The sequence below is a fragment of the Watersipora subatra genome, chromosome 1, assembly GCF_963576615.1.
Source record: "Watersipora subatra chromosome 1, tzWatSuba1.1, whole genome shotgun sequence".
Classification (NCBI taxonomy): domain Eukaryota; kingdom Metazoa; phylum Bryozoa; class Gymnolaemata; order Cheilostomatida; family Watersiporidae; genus Watersipora; species Watersipora subatra.
Window position 1 is genome coordinate 26,763,332 of NC_088708.1, and position 20,367 is coordinate 26,783,698.

General features: G+C 34.9%; 3 protein-coding genes across 3 annotated transcripts in view; 2 read left to right on the forward strand and 1 right to left on the reverse strand.

The window, feature by feature from the left end:
- The window catches only part of LOC137385672 (HEAT repeat-containing protein 1-like), a 68,154-nt gene extending 60,847 nt beyond the window's left edge, over nucleotides 1-7,307 (forward strand). The window contains exons 33-39 of the mRNA XM_068072192.1: nucleotides 216-320; nucleotides 3,951-4,021; nucleotides 4,337-4,434; nucleotides 4,529-4,689; nucleotides 5,090-5,239; nucleotides 5,448-5,556; nucleotides 7,085-7,307. Coding sequence (XP_067928293.1) covers nucleotides 216-320; nucleotides 3,951-4,021; nucleotides 4,337-4,434; nucleotides 4,529-4,689; nucleotides 5,090-5,239; nucleotides 5,448-5,556; nucleotides 7,085-7,173 — 783 coding nt within the window. The 3' untranslated portion in view covers nucleotides 7,174-7,307. The remainder of the gene's footprint in view (nucleotides 1-215; nucleotides 321-3,950; nucleotides 4,022-4,336; nucleotides 4,435-4,528; nucleotides 4,690-5,089; nucleotides 5,240-5,447; nucleotides 5,557-7,084) is intronic.
- Nucleotides 7,308-7,771: 464 nt separating this feature from the next.
- On the forward strand, nucleotides 7,772-14,507 carry LOC137393423 (peroxisomal membrane protein PEX13-like). The gene is made up of 5 exons (XM_068079974.1): nucleotides 7,772-7,917; nucleotides 11,247-11,365; nucleotides 11,462-12,019; nucleotides 13,760-13,900; nucleotides 13,984-14,507. Exons 1-5 carry the CDS (start codon nucleotides 7,814-7,816, stop codon nucleotides 14,169-14,171), a joined length of 1,110 nt encoding a protein of 369 aa, XP_067936075.1. The 5' UTR covers nucleotides 7,772-7,813; the 3' UTR covers nucleotides 14,172-14,507.
- A 157-nt stretch (nucleotides 14,508-14,664) lies between these two features.
- On the reverse strand, nucleotides 14,665-20,346 carry LOC137393448 (small ribosomal subunit protein eS7-like). The gene is made up of 5 exons (XM_068080006.1): nucleotides 20,295-20,346; nucleotides 19,871-20,017; nucleotides 17,276-17,481; nucleotides 16,782-16,932; nucleotides 14,665-14,771 (listed from the first exon to the last, which is right to left on the reverse strand). The coding sequence occupies exons 2-5, from the start codon at nucleotides 20,012-20,014 to the stop codon at nucleotides 14,694-14,696; spliced, it is 579 nt and encodes a 192-aa protein (XP_067936107.1). The 5' UTR covers nucleotides 20,015-20,017; nucleotides 20,295-20,346; the 3' UTR covers nucleotides 14,665-14,693.
- Nucleotides 20,347-20,367: the final 21 nt, after the last annotated feature.

Here is a 20,367-nt window from a genome sequence, read left to right on the forward strand (position 1 = left end):
GTTTGGTTTGCAGTTGGTCTCAGGCGATGGATGGAATCCAAATAATTTGATTTTGGACAATGAAAGGGATGCATGCTTTTACACATTTGGTTTGCTACACGTAATGGCTGGTTTGCTGTCTATATATAGCTTGCGACTGTCATTTTACTATGAACTTCCATTGTGACAAGGTCAGGGAATAATAAACTTGCTCACAAGTATGTGTTCTCTTCTAGGCCGACCTACAGGAAGTTGAATCCACAGAGGGTACAGTCATAGCAGCTGTACTCAAGATGGTTGTCAAACTGTCGGAGGCCTCCTTCAGGCCGATGTATTTCAAGGTATCATCCTTTTACACAGCATTAGTGTTTTAGTTCCTTCCATTTAGATTGTCTTACAGTAGCAACAGTTTTGTGTATTTTGAAAGTATGTTCCCCACATGCTTTTCTCTCTGATATGCTTATTCATTGCAGCTTCTGGCTGGCACTAGAAAAATCAGAAGACTTTTTTCAAGTGCCTAAACTTTAACGCTATTAGAACATTATCATAGGCAGGTATTCACATAAGTGAAATAAACTATCATTAAATATCTATAATAAGTTGTCTCCTCATTATTATGGTGGTTAGAAAAAAAGACAACTCTTAATTTTGCGTTCAATAATCAGTAATGAATAGTTGATAAAGGATTTGTTAAAAAGCATTCTGTTGAAAAGGTACCCAGTTTTTCTAATATTAACAGCAATTAAATTGTCAATGTATATTATATCTATGAAAGACCCCTTAGACCCCTTTGGTTCTGAGCTGGACTTGTGGATTAAATGGTGAGCTGAACACCATTCAGCAGTACTAATTGCCACGATCTCCATGGAAAATTACTCTATTTCTGTTTATTCTACATTACATGTCGGTGGATACTCTCACTAAAGGGACGGGTCTCGTTTCTTCAACTTTTCATTCCAGTTGCGCTGCCTCGCATAGTTTACTAGAAGATAGTTGGTATAATATTTGCATACAGAAGTTAACGAGTCTGGTTGGTTTGTTGTGAAGCCTTAACAACATTTCCAGCTGAGCTTTTAGTTCTTTTTTTTCTTTATTATCAACCAGTGGTTCGTATCCATGATTGGAAACGGGTGGTAAGCTTTGGCAAGAGCCAATTGGTAATACACTTTGTCAGTAGTATAGGGCACCTTCAGGATACGATTTTGATCCGTTCCAGGGTTGGCATCGTATGGTGAAAAAATCATATGTAGGAGTATAGAAACCATAGTAATTATTTAATGCAAACATTCCCTGGTAAAAATCTTCAAAATTTTATATAACTGCTGTACATCTATATATATAGTTCTCAAAGTTGGTCGTATGTGTATTTGTGTATTCGTCATTTGTCCAGCTATAGCTATTATTTTAGCATTGCGCCCACACGTTACGATGCCCCTGTTTTTGGACCTCCAAATATTTTGGGAAAAAACACTTTGAGACCCAAGTATATGCAACACACACGATGCTTCATTGTCTTGTTTTCGTTACAGCTAATTTGTTCCGCCCCACAATATCGATAAAAATTTATTTACAAACTTAAAATTTGGCGGTTTGTGTACTGATTAGATATCTTATTAAAAGAGAATCTATTATATTTTAATAAGATATATTAAAAGATAATAGATTGTCGCTAAACTTGCTGTTGGCTAAGTTTTTAACCAACGCCTAAACTCCAACGATAATTCAGTAATTATCGCTAAACGCATCGCTAAACTTGCCATGGTGAGTTATTCGGATCTGTTATATCCGGTATGCGTTATAATGAAAACGATTCGTCAATTTTTTGTTAGAAGTTTGAAGTTTACTAAAATATATACTAAAACTTCCTTCAAGTATGTGTTTAGTAAACTAAATTCATTTAAGTTAGATTCAGCGTTCGTGTTACACGTCTGTCTCGAAGGTAAGAACTCGCCACTTATTACATTGTAATGTTATATTATCTTAGAGATCATAACCACAAAATGCGCTAAAGTCATTGTAGGTACCTATAGTTACTAAGGTTAACGTAGTATTTTATTACTACTTTTTAATGATGATGATTTTTACCACGAGGTGATTGCATTAGATAATGACTATGGGCTTCTATACCACTCCATGTATGTCTATTATAGCCTACGATATTTTCGCATGCCAACACACGCATGACAAACTTTGTCAAACGACTGTAACTTTCTGATACTCATGATACTCCATATCATGAGGAAAAAGTTTTGTGCAGGGCAACTAAATTAAAAATAAATAAAACAACTGTTAAGGTTTTCAAACAACCGTAAATTTAAAATTTCATAACTTGAAAGAAGTGTTTCATTAAAATAAATTAGAAAGAAAAATAAACATGCAAAGGTGTTTAAATATAAATGTGAAATCATTAGCAAGTAGTGGCTAAATATAGTCTATTTTGTTACGATTACAATCCAAATTTATTTGGTATACAATTATATGATTTCAGTTCGTTTCAGTGTTGGCATGCGAAAATTGGCATGCCAATTTTTGCATGCCAACACTGAAATGATTTGAAATCGTATAATTGTGTACCAAATAATTTTTTATTGTAATCGCACGAAATAAACTATATTAAGCCACTACTTGCTAATGATTTCACATTTACATCCAAGTACCTTTACATTTTTATTTTCCATTCTAATTTATTTCAACAAAACACTTCTTTCTAGTTATGAAATTTTGATCTTACAGTTGCTTGGGAACCTTTACAGTTGTTTTATTTATTTTTAATTTAGTTATCCTGCACAAAACCTTTTCTTCATGGTACGAAGTTTGAAAGTCACTGTTATTTGACAAAGGTTAAAAACCTTTACAGTTGTTTTTATTTTCTCTCTTAATTTCTTTCAACAACACAAAACACTTCTCTTATGATACGTAGTTTGAAAGTTAGAATGAAAAATGTTGTTATATGTTAAATACAAATCAATTACCGTCCACAGACTTTTATTACCCGGGCAACACTAGGTAGCACAGCTAGTATTAAAATATAGTAACAAAATAGTATATTAACCTTTTTAACTATAGTTACCTACAGTAACTTTATTATATTCAGTGGTTATATTCTGAAATAAACTGTAGCATTATAATGTACCATAGGAAGTTCTTACCTTCAAGACAGACATATGTATAACATAAACTTTGAATTAACCTCAAATAAGTTTAGCTTACTGAACACAGACACTTGAAGCTAACCTTTAGTATGTATTTTTAACTATTTTACTGAGTTTCTGTCTTCTCTTTCGATATAATTTTTATTAGACCTGTTTAAAACTTTTTCAAACCTAATTCGGCAAGAAAGCCCAAACGATACTGTTTTTGTAATGAAATAGATTTTTGTTGGCAGGTTAATAGAAGTTGTCTGACCACTCATTTGTTTAAAGAGATCGCAATTCCAACTTTGCTGCTAGTTGCAATGGGAAAAATTACCGTTTCACACACCAGAATCGCTAAATTCAGAGAAATCGGTCATCTTGTCTTTTTCAGGCATTGCGAAAATATTTTCGGTGAACAGCATTTTGGTATCTTTGTTATTTTGACGTACGTTATAAGCATACCGACTGCCAAATTTGAACTCGGGCGAAAATTTTATTGAATTCGTATGATGAAAAAGGTTTGTATGTTGAAGAAAAAAATCATCATGTTCCGTTTCATAAGGTGAAAAAATCGTATATCAGGGTAATGGTATCCTGAGGGTGCACTGTACTTGCAAAGTGTTTGTGTATAAAACTTTTCAATGATAATACATGTATCACTTGGCCACTCCGGTGTACAGAGAGATCATTTAAGATATTCGCAAATATTGTTACGATAAAGCATTCTTTGGTGTCTGGTGCCTGTATAGCCTTCTTACTTCATGGCAGTATTTATTCATGTCTGTCAACCCGTGCACTAATGCATCTAGTAATATCTTGATGATGAATTGTGTCTAGCTGTGTGGATGGGCTACGAGGGAATGCGAGGTTGGAGACAGACTCATTACCTTCTACAGACTGTCAAACCAGTAAGTGTACAACTACCAGGTTTCTCGTCCCAGCAAAGTGATGACTCTGTTACTCAAAGTACTATCAGATAGGGTTCTTTCTATCCGTTCCTCATATCAGCATTTCAATTAAAATAGAAGTCAAATGATTGGTACATTACAATTAGTTACTTTATCATTGTGGTGAAGTCTTTGGGAGTTTTCTTCTCTGTCGCATCATGCTTCCTTCTCTGATCCATCAGAGAAAACTGCAAGGTTATGTTTAGTTTACAGTACTGATTGTACTACATCTACTCTGTATTTATAATTAACTGTCTCTCTCTTCTCTCTTATTAGCATTGCAGAAACTCTGCGAGGATTGTTTTCTCTCTTCGCATCTCATATCATCAAGAATGCTGCTGACACTTTGAATGCTGCCAATAACTCTAAATCTGGTAAGCCTTTTTGCGTTGAAGTTAAAAACGATTTGATTTTTGTTGTTCTTAGTTTAACATCAATATTTCTTTTATATTGTTTATTTTATTGCAGACATTGATAGCCCTTTTGGTACTAGCGATCAAGCTGAAGCTAAGGATGCTTTAGTTTGTAAGGCTATATTGAACTGCCTGTACAAGTGCTTCCTTTATGACATGGATGGCTTTGTGACTAAAGAGAGAATGAACGTTCTCATGCAGCCATTGGTGGACCAGGTACATGTGTGCTCTCTCTCTAGAACTTACACGACCCTAAATCTTTTGTGTTTTGTCATTTTATATTAAGGCCGCCTTCATGTTAAGCAAAGTTGGGTAAATACAGTGTTTACTGTATGATAGTAAGCGCTGTGTTAAAATGATGAAATTATTGAGTGTTTAAGTACAGATGTGAACAAATAATTAGTCTTTCGCTTCAGGATGTAGGACAAGGGCAATACCGAGTTTCGTATGAGACTCATACCATGTCTGCTAGTGATATCCAATATGTATTCATTGTACTAGTAACATATCCATTATGTATTCAGTGTACTAGTAACATATTCATCATGTATTCAGTCTGCTAGCAATATATCAATGACAGAAAGTCTATTTTTGGGCTAAATTACATTTTCCGTAGCTTGAAAACAAAATCATCGATGGAGAGAGCTACGTAACCGATCATCTTGTTCCTTGTTTGAGTCAACTGGCGATAGCTGCGGGGGATGACTCTCTCTGGAAACCCCTGACTTATCAGATCTGTTTGAAAACTCGCCACTCCTCGGCAGAGGTAAGCACTATTGTGGACAAACTGGTAAACTTTACATTTTGATTGGTTACCTTTTCTATAAATTTTGTGTGGTCATTTTTCACAATTAAAAACCTAAAATCTTATGAAGGTTTTCATACTTCAAAATTTTTGATGTCATGAAATTAGCTTTCATCATTGAACTCAAAGCTGTTCAAGTAGAACTCACATGTTTGATATTCACTTGCAGGTTAGAAAAGGAGCTCTGCGTGTGCTTCAGGATCTCAGCAACAAGCTCGGTGAAGACTTTATGACACTTTTACCAGAAACTATACCCTTTTTAGCTGAGCTTATGGAAGGTAAAAGTGTGGTCTTTACTTTTAATAGGTTTTTATATTTGCAGTGTGTAGACAGAGCCTCTTGAGTTCGTAATTAGATACAAGCGAGAAATCCTGTTATTCTTTTAATTTTAATAGTGAGATAAAGTTTTTTGCTTATGGTAAACTTTTGGAGACTTATGCCTAGATGCAAATTCTTTTTTAATTTTGTTGTTTGTACATGTTATTTAAAAATGAAACAGGGTGTCTTGTAGTGATTTGCAGAAGCGGAGAAAAAAAAAGTTAGTCAAATTGTCCAACAGATGCGTTTCAGGATTAAAGAAAGCTTAAGGTTGACTTGCAACAAAATTCACATTACAGTTATTTGATATGAAAAGATTCACCATGTCTTACTCTGCTGTGTTGTAGGTGCAAAATATGTGGAAATGTGATTACAAGCTCTTAAAAGCTCAAAAACGAAAAGCTGCCGTAGATTTGAACCTCTTTATTTCTCTGACGTAGTCATGATAATTTGGTTATTGTCTTGTCACGTGATGTTCTCACGTGATTTGAAAGGCCAATAAAAAGCTAAACATAAAACTTCTCGTAGCACTAGTTTATGACAAACACTTCGGCTTTTACCGAAGACCCCGTATCAAATATAGATGCTCGCTACTTTACAGTTTTGTTTCGGTTTGATCTAATCGGCGAGTCGTAATCTGATCATGTGACCCAATACTTCGCAAATAATTTCTGCAGCACTTTTCGAGTATCACAGGTGACCGACAGACTCGTCATGATTATCAGACAATGATATGTACTCCTTCGAGCTAAGGTTAAAAAGTTTAACGAATTTGTACGGTAAGTTATAAGATATCACTGCTAAAAGTGACAGCATTACAATGACGATAAAACAGACGCGTAAGAACAATAGACATAGTTTTATTGAATGCAGGAAGTATATTTGTGAAAATATTTTGACGAATAAGGTTGCATGAAAGTGTAAACAGAAACCATTTACCACAACTACATCACATTTGAGCCGTTTTGGAAAGCGAATCCAAACTACGGCGGTCTCGTGTGGCTGCGATTAACTGCTTGTTTTTGAGCTTTTAAGAGCTTGTAATCACCTTTCCACATATTTTGCACCTACAACACAACAGAGTAAGACATGGTGAATCTTTTGATATCAAATAACTGTAATGTGAATTTTGTTGCAAGTGAACCTTTAATTTCCAGCTCGTAGGGTTGTTTTAGTTTTGTGATTTCCTACTGATAACTTAACAACATTACATGCATATTGAACAAAAGGTTTTTTATACCCCAAATTGCACATTTTTATGCAAAAAAATTGTTGCAAATGTTCTGAAGCTCTCTCTGTATCACTCTCGTCAATGTTCTTATATGTGAGCTAGGTGTAATACTGATCTTCTATCATCAAATGTGCCCAACTATCTAACATTTGACAAGTTTGCGCTGTCCATAAGAATAGTCGTGAGTTGAGATGCACCCTGTCAGCAAGGATGGTTTAATGTTCTGCTGTCACTTAAATTTACTTTTAAAAATTTAGATGAGGAAGAAGAAGTTGAAGCGTTGTGCCAAGAAGTCATTGCAAACATGGAAAACATGCTTGGAGAACCACTACAGAAATACTTTTAATTTAATGAAAACTGCTTTATTTTTTACAAATAAAGATGTTCATAAGCACATTTTTGTTACCTAATTAATTCACATTTTTGAATTGCCATGTGTGTTTGTTTCATCAACCACAATAAAGGAGACTGTAGGCAGCACCTTGGTTTGAAAGCTACAACAAAATTAATTCGTTTTACAACCTATTTACAAAGTATTGCAACATCACCTCAAAACATGTATTATTTCTGTTTAAACAGTATTTGTATTATTAAATATTGGGTAAGGCATTGCATGTTTGGGTACACATTTTATCTATGTAATACCTATGAGCTTACTGTTACAAACATTGCTGGGTTCATTTGCACAAGTCTTGATCTAACTATAGAAAAATACATTTACACTATTCTAAATATAGCAAAGAAGTTGTCTTCTCTCATTAAAAAAGACCTCGCGACCCGCGTAGAACATAGAATTATAATATTTTACTCAGATTGCGACTTCATACGGATCAAGCCTTTTATATTGATATCATAGACTTATTGAAACGCGATGATCAATCGCAATATTTTACTTCCGAGTAAACTAGCGACTCCATGCTCAAGTTCCTTTTTATCAGTTCGTATGCAGTGCAGGTAATGTAGTGTTGCTAGCTAGGCGGTTAGAGATGTCCTCTACAGCTCCTACAAAACCTTGGGAAACTACTCACAATGGAGGAGCAATGCATAACCATGCACAAAGCCCTATCGTTGGGGAATCTTCTTTGAACAGGTAAGATTAGTCACTTGTGCAGCAGCATTGTACTTGTTAATGTTTTGTATTTTATTACGAAGATGTTTAATAAGTGGATTCTACATTGTGCATAGCTTCGTTATACTATGACTAAACGTACAAGCATTTGTTATTATTTCTGATGTTTTTGACAGAGTGTAGAGGCAATTTTGGGATGTTGTAAAGTGGGTATTGCTTGCTAATAGTTATTTTTATGTTCTTTATGATTAATAACGAATACGCATTTAGTGCACTACCGCTCAGCTTTGTACGACTGGCAGGCGCTTATTGCGCGCTAGTGTATCGCTCATTTTTAAAAGATATGTATTTGACAGGTATCGACCTACGCGTATTTCTCATTTTATCCTGACTGGACCATCTTACTAATCGGTTGCTTTGTTTCATTGTATTGCGCTGCGGTTGTGTAATAGTTTAGGTATACGGTGAAAATTTAGTAAACAATCGACAATTCTAACGTCAATAATGCTCTTTGCAAATTTTACTCCTTAATGAACTTGCTTAAAATTTTTTGTAGAGCATTCGACAGGTTGGCCGGCTCCAAGTATCGGTACTTGTTTTGATCAGATTAAGTAATAAAAGCTAAACGGAATCACATATTCTAAGCTGTATTTGCTTCACTGTCGTGAATAGCTTGAAAATTTTACACGAAAGAAAGCTTCTTTCTTTGGAAAAAGAAACCACGATAAGGAGTTGTCGTTTGCAAGGGTAACAAAGCTATGTATAGATTTGCATAGAAGAGATCACAAATCAATACCTTGTAAGATGTAAAGTAGCAGCCGTGACACAAAGGACTCATAATTGCTGCACAGCTTCTAGCTGCAAATTTCTGACACTTATTGAATATAGATTGCTGCTTTAAATTAAAACACTCCAGTGTCAGGCCACCAAAAAACACCCCTAAAATGTGCTTATTTCGCCCAGCTCTCAGTGATGAATGAAAGAGAGTGAACCCGCTGGGGTGGGCCTATCCTTCACATTCCTAAAATATGGACAAAACGTGTTATTAAAATTTATATTTTAGGTAACTTTCATTATGAAAAGACTGGTAAAAGCTACATGTATGTTCATGATAGCACTTTGCATTCCAAGTCTATCACAAATGCTAATTTCATTATTAACTCGTTTCATTAATCTGATAGCCTATTTGAATTCGGTTACATCACTAGATTTTAGCTTATTGTGACCCTCAAATTATGATAAACATTCGGAGAATTTTTGCACGCTTTAACATTAAAATAAATTTGACTTATTCTCAACTATTGTCATTGGTTTGAAACATATTCATCACACGGAGTATCTTAGAGTTATCTAATGTATTTGTCACCCTTAAATTTTTAACCAAGCAAACTATTTGATTTTTGTGTATCAATTTCGAACAATCAGTATACAGCCATACTTCGACATACAAGCTTAATGCGTTCTGGGACTGAGCTCGTATGTCAATTTGCTTGTATGTCAATGCAATATTTCCTATATAATATAACTAAATACAAATTAATCTGTTTCCATACTATGAAGAACTACCTAAGAAACAAAGTATTATGATGGAAAACGTGTTTTTAATTGTACTCTGGTACCTACCCTCACAAAATGAAAAAATTATATATTTAGTGTTTATGATCTGCAATAAAATGTAGCATTACTATGTACAGTAGGGCCTACTGTATAGAATGGAGTTCTTACCTTCGAAACAGATTGAGTGACTAACGGCGGTTTGAGAGAGACTTTACAGCAATGCATTTAATAAACCTTATAATTTTTGTGACGCTACGTAGCATAACATAAACTTTGAATTTAGCTCACTAAACACGCATGTAAAGCTAAGTTTCAATTTTTTACTAAACTTGACTTTAATTTTGTCATTGTCTTAAATTTTTAGTACTGTTTCCAGCTTGGCTCTTTTACCTCTGTTTCTTTATAGCTTGTAGCTAACCTTATTAAAACCTTTTTAACTGATGCGCCGAGAAAGACTGATTGACGCTGTTCTCAGAAGCAGTCTCTCGCTTACTTGGCCATTTAATAGCCATCGAGAACCAGCTCACATGATCGTATCTCGAAGGTTTCTTGTATCTGAAGGCAGTGACTTGCTCGAAATTTTGCTCGTATCTTAATTTTCTCGTATGTTGGGGCACTCGTATGTCGAGATATGACTGTAGTCCATTTTATTGCACTCATTGTTCAGTTTCTGATTCAGCACATTTTGATCATCGTATGTATAGTCATCAATATTAATATTGTGCACGATAATTTGTTGAACGTATAAACTATTATCCATACGCTCGGCAGTCGCATGTACCACAAGAGATCTTCATGAGTAATCAGTGTGTGCATAATTAACTATTTCATTACCAAGTTAATTACGTTACTGGGACATAATTACGTATTTGGTAAAACCTAATATTTGACAGGGACATATATAAATCGTCATTATTTTTAAACCACACGGTTTATATAAATTCTTTGATACCAAATTGATCATCATAAAATGTTACATAAGTCTTGAAACTTACCACAAATGCTTTGCAGAACGAGAACCAATACTTTTTTGGACATTTTCGAAACGACTGGCTATGGTCTGAGTTGGGTGATTCATCAATATCATCACAGTTTACAGGATTATTATTACTGATAAAATATGAATAATAACTCTCAGAAGTACTATTGTTCAATAAAAATCTCCTTAAGTCCATAGATCTAAAATTAGTACAAATTGGGAGATGTAATGCGTTTAGCACCACTGGTCATTGCTACCAATAAATTGCGATAAAAAATTTTTGCGAAACGCTTTGCAAAAAGTTTTAATGCTTTTTTTTCTTGCCAGCAACTGCAGGTAAGAGAAAAAAGTGCAACTTACCGTAAGTTGCAAAGACTGCACGTACCCAACCTTTAGGGTAAGTTGAGTCATGTCACAACAAGTTTGGTCACCTGTGGAGTAAGTATTTGCTTACCCTACATATGGGGTAAGCAACTTACCCCGCAGGTGGGGTAAGTTAAGTCACATGACAAGTTTTTAAATGACTATTTTTTCAGTTTGACCAAGCATTAACCATTGTGCATTTTCAGTAGAATAGAACACATACTAACCTATTTATAGGAAAAGTTTTACGGTCTGTGTATGTATATATTTCTTGTAATATCACTGTTGTATAAGGTATTTGTATTATTTAATTTCTTTTACTCATGACCAATATACAAATACTGTGTGTATAGTGCTGTATTAATTCCAACTCCCAACAGCCAAAATGTGGCTGAACTATGAGACTGACCCAGCTGTGAGAACCAGTTGTCATGAATTCAGTTTGTTGCAGTGTGGTTGGAGGAGTTGTTCCTTCTGTACCTAATGCTGAAATACAAGGAGCTGGTCGTCCACCTCTCCCTCCACGACCAGAAGCGCCATCAGGTTTTACAGGTTCCCCATTTGGAGCAGGTAAACAGCTTCTTTTAAAAAATTGTGTTTGTTTCTCAATGAATTCTCATAAGGTCAGCAGCATTGGAAGAAGAGAGTTTGGTTTGTGTATTTTAGGTCCTGGATATGGCAGTGGGTATTCAGGAATGGGTGGATACCCTGGGATTGGTGGCTATTCTAGTTATGGCTCAGCAATGTATCCCACATCCTACATGGGGGGTGGATATGGTACAGCATATTCACCATACAATGCGGTGACAGGTCATAACAATGTGGGTGCAAATGCAGAAGGAGCGTTTCAATCTGTTGCATCTGTGGTCTCTGCTGTATCATCCATCAGTATGATGTTAGAATCCACATATATGGCATTGTACAACTCCTTCCGGGCAGTCTTAGGAGTTGCGGACCAATTCTCTAGATTGAAATTACAGCTAATGGAAGTTGCTTCGTCATTCGCCGTGCTCAGATTTATTCGTTGGATGTATCGCAGAGTACTCGTGTTGTTGCGACTTCGTCAAGCTGGCCTATCTGAGGATGCCTGGGCTAAGGCTGTCGCAAAGTCTGCTTCTGAAGCTAACGAGAGATTTCCGGGACAGAATAAGTCCAGCTGGCCATTCATAGCATTTATTGGGCTCACAATATTTCTCATAAAACATATCTTGAACAGCATTTCAGGTAAGCTATGGTTTCCCGAATGCTTAACGGTTGACTTGCAACAAAATTCACATTACAGTTATTTGACAACAAAAGATTCACCATGTCTTACTCTGTTGTGTTGTAGTTGCCAAAAATGTAGAAATGTGATTACAAGCTCTTAAAAGCTAAAAAAACAAACAGTTAATCGCAGCCACACGAGACCGTCGTAGTTTGGATTCTCTTTCCAAAACGGCTCAAATGTGATGTAGTTGTGGTAGATGGTTTCTGTTTACACTTTCCTGCAACATTATTCGTCGAAATATTTTCACAAATATACTTCACGCATTCAATAAAACCATGTCTATTGTTTTTATGCATATGTTTTATCGTCATTGTAAATGCGCTCACTTTTAGCAGTGATATCTTATAACTTGCCGTAAAAATTCATTTAATTTTTTAGCTTTAGCTCGAAGGAGTACATATTATTGTCTAATAATCATGACGAGTCTGTCGGTCACCTGTGATACTCGAAAAGTGCTGCAGAAATTATTTGCGAAGTATTGGGTCACATGATCAGATTACGACTTGCCGATTAGACCAAGCCGAAACAAAACTGTAGAGTAGCGAGCATCTATATTTGATGCGGGGTCTTCGGTAAAACCCGAAATGTTTGTCATAAACTAGTGCTACAATAGGTTTTATATTGAGTTTTTTATTGGCCTTTCAATTCACGTGAGAACATCACGTGACAAGACGATAACAAAACTGTAATGACAACGTCAGAGAAATAAAGAGATTCCAATATACGGCGGCTTTTCGTTTTTGAGCTTTTAAGAGCTGTAATCACATTTCCACATATTTGGCACCTACAACACAACAGAGTAAGACATGGTGAATCTTTTGATACCAAATAACTGTAATGTGAATTTTGTTGCAAGTCAACCTTTAATTAAGTCTTTGTCAAGCTTGTTCCCAACCATCTGGGCTATCACAGTAACTTGACTCAAAATACATACGTTTAAAATTTTGCGTAGTATTCATCGAAAAGTGGTTTATTATGCTTTCAAAAAGTTAATACCCTACAGGATGAAAATAGTCGATGCATTTAATAATTCGCAAATTCGCGTACAGCCAAGTCCACGAATTATTAAAATCCGCGGATAATTAATTTCATTTTTAACACAAGGAAGAATAACTACTACCTCAGATTAAAAACTAGCCGCTAGCGAGTGTTGGTAAACGTAGCTGAGTTCCTAACTCTTTTAAAATCTTCGCCGGGGCTTTGGATTAAGCCCCAGTCAATGCATCACACTCTTTACAAAATTTTTCAGGGTTGTCACAAGTTATTCGGAATTTGGAACGGCATCATCATAGAAAACAAATCTCCTGCAGTTCCTTACATTGAAAAACTAATAACTTACCATAAGTTACTGGTTCACAGAAGGCCTCCAAATCGGTGAACATTCATGAAAACCTATGGATGTAGCCAAAAATTTATAGCTTAGCATGATTGACATAAAATTCTTAGCTAAACAGAAACCTAAACACGTGGTATGTGTACGTGAAGGTTTTACTCTTTTGCTAGCTGCTTTCACGGATTAATTTATTTGAAAATGTGTTCATCCACGAATATGCTGGAAGACAATTTTTGCGAAATTTAACTCCGCGAATAATTTCATCCTGTAGGTATAAAACTTTCGATTAAAAAGTTGATGAACATCATGATGCGTAGACGTGATTAAGACAGTTCTTGTCATTATCCACAATTTGTTCCTGCAGGTAGTAGTAATCAGACGGATGAAGGATGGATTAATGGTATGACAAATCATGTTGTTGGCGAATGCAAATACGACTTTTTGGCAACTCATGAAGACGAATTGCCAGTGAAGCAGGGACAACGTATTAACCTGGCCCCAGCAGGTAAGCCATCTTAGACACACGTCAGTGACAAATGAAATCCTCTTGTACATCTTTGTCTACTATATTTACATTTTTCATATCAGACTTGCAACCAAGACTGAGAGAAAATGATTGGTTGGTGGCTTCAGATGGTGAAAAATCAGGAATAGTTCCTGCCAGCTATATTCGGATATTAGGAACCAGACAAGGAAAACCAAAGGCGCAATTATCTACAACTTCTGACACACTTTCCATTCCAAATATTGACAGCTCCGATAAACTTGAATCTTGAATATGCGTTGCTTATCCACCATGTATTTATATTAGCCTTCTCTGGCTAACTTACTGTAGCCACAAATTATTGTAGATACAAATTATTTTTGTACTGTGCAGCGACAATCCGCTGCTGCATTTCACAATTGCTCATGTTCACCAGCTTTACCTTAACGCAAAATGAGATGTAAAGAATGTATAAAAATCCTCTGGTCAACACTCATTTAGACAAAGATGACATCTAACATGTGTAGTAGGATTACTAGCACATTTGGATTAGTGTTATCAATGTTGTCACAGCTATAATAATAGCTGGTGCGCGACCACAATAAGTTGAACATACTCTAGAACAGTTTTTATGAGCTTGTATTTTTGAGTATAAACTACCAATTCAAGAAAAAATAAATTTGTTTCAACACCGCTTATTTGTGTGCTTTTTGTGTGTTCTGCGCTGTTGAAGGGTATAAGGTTGCTGAAGACAAATGCTTGTCCGCTAACTGATGAAAGAGAAATCGGGGTTTTTCAAAAATTTATTGCCATCTTACAGCATATATTCAGGGAATTCAAAGACAACTTCCTTTCCACAAAGTTTCTTGTAGACAGCAGAGAAAGTGTCCAGCTACAAAAAAGTGTAACCAATAAATAACTGCAAGAAACTGTAATACAGTCAAACATAAATTAGATCCGATTCAATATTTGCTTCCGAAATTTATCAGATGTAGCATAAATTGTTAAAGAAGCTTATAGTAATTTGTTGCAGAATTAGATTGAAACTAATAAATACTGGAAAGTTGTTATCAAGTACAATTTTTACTTTCAAAATTAACCTATTAGGAAATTTGAGACATTGGAAATGTGTGTAGGGGGTGATTGCAAGTCAGGACCAGAACTTTTCATTGGTATATTTGTATGTTATTGGTGTAAAAATTTTAAGAAGTAACCGAACGCATCACTAAAATTTTCCGATGGGAGACCTATGTACATATTTTGGGAAAACCAAAAAGACAGCAAGGAAAAGCTAACCAAACCAGTGAATGGTGCTGAGCACACTGGAAAGTAATTGCTCCTTCAAAATACCATATTTATTGATGAGCAGAATATGTCTAAGTTGGTGATTGTCAAACAATACTTGAATCTTGTTTCAATATGTTTAGTACACCATTTAAATCGTTTTCAAGTTCAAGACGAGACTGTAAAATAATGAGCATTTAGTGATGATTTCGCAACACAAGGATTAGCATACTTGATATATAAAATTGATAAACCTCTTTTTAAATTAAATTTTCACCTGGTGCAATCGATTTAAATATAACATTTTAATAGCTATATGCATGTATTTTTTGTAAACAAAAGTGACACAAACAGCTCTAAAATGGCGAAGTTACATATTTTTAAGAATTCTGAGCTTGATTGATAATAATTATTATAAACATGGCTTTGTACATGTATATTTTTACCATCTATTGAATAGGTCTTACTTTTTAATGTAATAAAATGTGTAATGAAACCGATAGCCGTCGATCTACAAAGAAGTGCCGCAACTAAAAGAACACACGATAACACTTTCATTCTTATTGTTGCATTTATGTTTAGTTTGTTTGCGTATTAACTGTAGTATGTGAATTATATTTAAATTGTACTCTTGGTTGTATATAAAAGAGGCCTGAATTTTATGAAGGGCAGTTGGTGTTTGAACACGATACGATAAAATACAGACATCTTCCCGCAACAGTCTTATTTATTAAATCAGATTATCCGGAGGGTAATTAGGTATGACCTGGTATCTGTTTTAAAAACACCAAACCGGACTACAATACGTATATTAACAGGGCCGTTGTCCGGACTACATGATTAGACTCGGTGGCCAACATAATTAATAACGACAAGTAGTAACGGACCGGGTATAACTTTAAAGGCAGTCGCCCGCAATACATTAAAATATATGGAGTTGTTGTTACCACGGGAAGCCATGTTTTAACAGCCGTGCGCAGGCGCTTTAGTTTTATTTCCTGTCTCGAGTTTGGCAATAGTTAGGTTGAGACGAGACCGATACGAGAAAGGTCGAGATGTCTCGTTCCACCTCTAGTTTGACATAAATTTTCTTGACAATACTTTCAACACTTTGATCGACACCAAAACTAGGTATAGAAATTCACAGAAACCAATTAAATTCAATAATTAGTGAATGACTAAATCAACTACAAACCAATGACTACTAGAAACTGTTTATTAGTTTGAGAGTGACTATTAGAAATTTGCGCATGTTAAAAATTCACTTTGTTCGATCTTGTTCACAAAAAACTAGTTTAAATCCATGGCTCGTTTTAGGAGACAGTAGAACTTATTTGGATGAAGTACAGACAAATATTAACACAATAGTCAATCATCAGTAAAACTTCTTTGGGAGCTGAGAAAGGTCATGTCAGCTAATATCTATTTATATTTTTAAACAGATCATTTTTTTAAATTCTAAATTATACAAACACATCTGAGTAATAAACAAAATTTGATAGGTAGCAGTACAATTGCACACCCGAACAAAAAAACGGAAAGCCAGGAGAAAGGGATTGTCTCAATTTTTCGTTCTTGTGTGACATAAAAAATGACAGACACTGAATTAATAACTAACCTTGTGTTCAACATTGGTCTGCTGATTCTTGTCTAGTTGCACCTTGATCAAGTGGGAACCATCTAATCGAACCCGTGTCCTTTTGCCAACAATCTCAGCAGGATAACATAAATCATCCAGGATGGCATTATGTACAGATGTTAGAGTTCGACTACAATGATGTATAAAAATTAAAATACTCATACTACTAATTGAACTAATACTACAAAAACTTGAATTTTGTAGCTTCAGTTGGCACAGGACATAGTATAACCAAATTATTACAGAATTTAAACCGCTAAACACTACATTAAACTCTCAGAAATTGAACAAAAGCAAAAAAGGTAACTCTGCTTTGCACTCAATACCTTTAGACCATTCTAATCTCACTAGCAAATGTTATGACATCACGCACGACATCAGGATATAGGGAAATAAATGCCCAAAATATAAATTACATAGAAGCAGGGCCAAAATCACTTGTAAGATAACTACATTTTCAAGCCATTACCCACCTGTATGGTCTTTTCTGTTTGTATTTGCTGACTACCTTGGGTTTTGGCTTAGGGAGAATCCTTCGCTGAGCTACAAACACCACGTGTTTGCCACTAAACTTCTTTTCAAGCTCTCGTATCAATCGAACTTGGATTCTCTGATACTGTCTTAGTTGTGGAACAGGCACAAAAACAATGATAACTTTCTTTCCATTGAAATCACATTCCTGAAACCATAATTATTAACACAATAGAAAGAATGATGGTATTATTGGCAGAAAAAGTACTGTGTACACATTTAAATCCTAACAATACATGAATGTGTCTATTGCAGCAGAACTGCATTGTGTTAACGACAAACCAGTTGTAATACATAACTTTTGTTGGAAAATAATTAAAAGCGTAATGAAGGATTTTGGCTTGAAAAGTGACATAGTTGGCAAGAAAAAGCCTCAATTAATGACTTGCATACCAAAAGTTGTATGAAAACCAGTCGGTAAAATATATGGTTAAACTAACATGAAGAAAATAAACTGACTTAAAAAAATTGAATGTTCTAAAACTTGCAAAATAATAATGCTAATGCTCGCTCAGCATTATTTATTGTTAGTTATTGTGAAAACAAAACCAGAGATAAAATTTTAGTCGAAGGAAATGTTGAAGTTTAGCTTAAAGTATGTTTAGCGTTAAGTATGCTGAATTTATTTAAGCTATATTCAATGTTCATGTTATACATCTGCCTCGAAGATAAGGACTCCTTACTGTATGTACCGCACATATTACATTGTAACGTTACATTTTATTACAAATCGTAACCACTAGTTTCTGTTAACTCAGATAACTTGAACTTCGTGGGACCGAGCGAAAGCGTTCGAGTTATCAGAGCACTGTCACAAGTGCATGTATTTATTGGTACATACATGAACATATACAAACTATATATAAATCAAACGCATAGACGACTTGCTGCAAATTAAAAGGCTTCTCGTGTAATGTTGAAAAAATTCTTATCATCAGAAAGTATAGATATCACTTTAGATTTGTTTGTCGTTTTGAGTGATGTGACTGCCAGGAAGTTTTCAGATTAGAATTAGCAAAACTTGAAGTCTGTTGAAATGCTCAGAAGAAAAAACATTTTCTTTTGAGCATTTTAAACAAGATCAATTTTGCCGACTTTTCTTCAAGTTCATCTGAAGGCTATTTCACTTTTCCTTGCTTTTGAAGTGCCATCGCAAAGCGAAGGTTTGGTAAAATTTGATTTTTTGCAAACCTTTAGAAAAGTCGTTAACGAAAATATTTTAGCGATGATAGTAATAACGAAGCCTAAGAACTACTAAAGGTTGATGCATATCCCTATGGCTTGAAATAAAATGATATTCTAAAGCGATAACAACCATCTCGGTAGCCGTTTTGCAACAAACATTTCGACTTAACGGAGTCAAGGTCGAGCTATCTAAGGCAATTTATCATTGCGTGGGAACGGACCAAACAAATCCGTTTGAGTTAACTCTGTGTACGAGCTATCCGAGTTTGACTGCATATACACCTTTTTAACCTTACGTTTAAAGTTTATGTTAAACGTACATTTGTCTTGAAGGTAATAACTCCCTACGGTACATCTAGTACATTATGTTACAATTTATTGCAGATCATAACCAATCATTAAATACAATAAAAAATACTGTAGGTAACTATAGTTACTAATGTTAACATATTATTTTGTTACTAATTTTTAATATGTACGGCACTTACATAAAATTTTGACAATTTTTCTACCATACGATGCTACTCGGGAATGGATCAAAATCGTATTCTGAGGGTGCACTGTATTTTGTTATTAATTGTTCATACGTATAAGTATGTACATAAAAACTTGATTTTTTACCAGTTGTATTAGATATTTATTATGGCTTTTATAATCCTTCTATACAAAATTTTCAGCTTACGACCCCGACATTGGAACGAATTAAAATCATACGGCAAGAGTCCACTGTATCTAAAATTTATTAGGAATCCAATCTCAAAAATGAAGACTGTATGACCATGTTAGTACAAACATATAATTGTGAAGCAAGAGTAACTTGATAAACCATTTGGAGTAACTGTAAGCCGTATTATTATTATACCATGATTACACAGCAAGGTCATTTAGCATGTTTAATTGTTCAATAGCTCTTATCGCACCTACTCTATGACTGATCTCAATGTTGAGAAAATGCCGCAGCAACATTAAATGGTTTCTAGGAAACAGAAACTTGCCTAGTGACATAACTGATATAATTGCAAAGAAATTAAATTCCCAAGTGCTCATTCTATAAAAATATTTTGCATTCTGGCTGGTTTGCCTATATGGGAAAAACTAAACGACTGACATACGTTGAGGATTAGATAATAACTTTTCAGTTGAGCCTAATGTCTGAACGGTAGTCTAATTCGAGAAAGATGTGTATATCTAACAATGCTTTTTGGATATGTAGATCTTGATTAGACTAAAAATAATGACAAGAACGGCCAACTCTACAAGGTTACAGACTATTAATACATCAATTAACTATCTTATTAAACCTTTATACCTCAATTATTTTATCTGTGAATGATCTATAAAGAACTACATACCTTTGCACCTCTAATGTGAAGCTCCCGCAAATGTCCTTTAAGATCGCTGTTCATCTCCAGCTCTAAAAGAGCTTGTGAAACATTCTGTTCGAACTCGTCAGGCTTTTCACCCGGAGGCTTAACAATCTTGCTGACCGATAGCATGATCTAAAAGTAAACAAGTTGACAGTTTAAGCAACTTGCTTGACAAAAAGAAATATTGTTCGGCGCCTGAAAGTGCACAAAACTGCAAGAATTACATGGAAGATGAGACTTTTTCTATCGACCAAAGTGATACATAATGCAACACATCAAGCTTTTAAAAACAGATCAACGTATAAATTTCTGATTTATCTCTGCATCAAACACATTTTTGAAGCAAAAATTTTATAAAGTTGTATATAACGAGTCTGTTTTAAAGCAGTATGTACTATTAATAGCTTACTTTGCTATGGTATAACCGGAAAAGGCTTCATTCTCGTGTAGCCCGTGAAACTTCTTTTTGTAACTACATACTA

Excerpts from the sequence above, each read along its gene's own strand:
- LOC137393448 (XM_068080006.1), bottom strand. The coding sequence starts at position 20,014 with ATGCTATCGGTCAGCAAGATTGTTAAGCCTCCGGGTGAAAAGCCTGAC. Across the intron at positions 16,933-17,275 it reads AAACAGAAAAGACCATACAG|TCGAACTCTAACATCTGTAC; the intron begins GTGGGTAATGGC and ends ACATCATTGTAG. Across the intron at positions 14,772-16,781 it reads AGACCAATGTTGAACACAAG|CTGGACACTTTCTCTGCTGT; the intron begins GTTAGTTATTAA and ends ACTTTTTTGTAG.
- LOC137393423 (XM_068079974.1), top strand. The coding sequence starts at position 7,814 with ATGTCCTCTACAGCTCCTACAAAACCTTGGGAAACTACTCACAATGGA. Across the intron at positions 7,918-11,246 it reads GGGGAATCTTCTTTGAACAG|TGTGGTTGGAGGAGTTGTTC; the intron begins GTAAGATTAGTC and ends AGTTTGTTGCAG. Across the intron at positions 11,366-11,461 it reads AGGTTCCCCATTTGGAGCAG|GTCCTGGATATGGCAGTGGG; the intron begins GTAAACAGCTTC and ends TGTGTATTTTAG.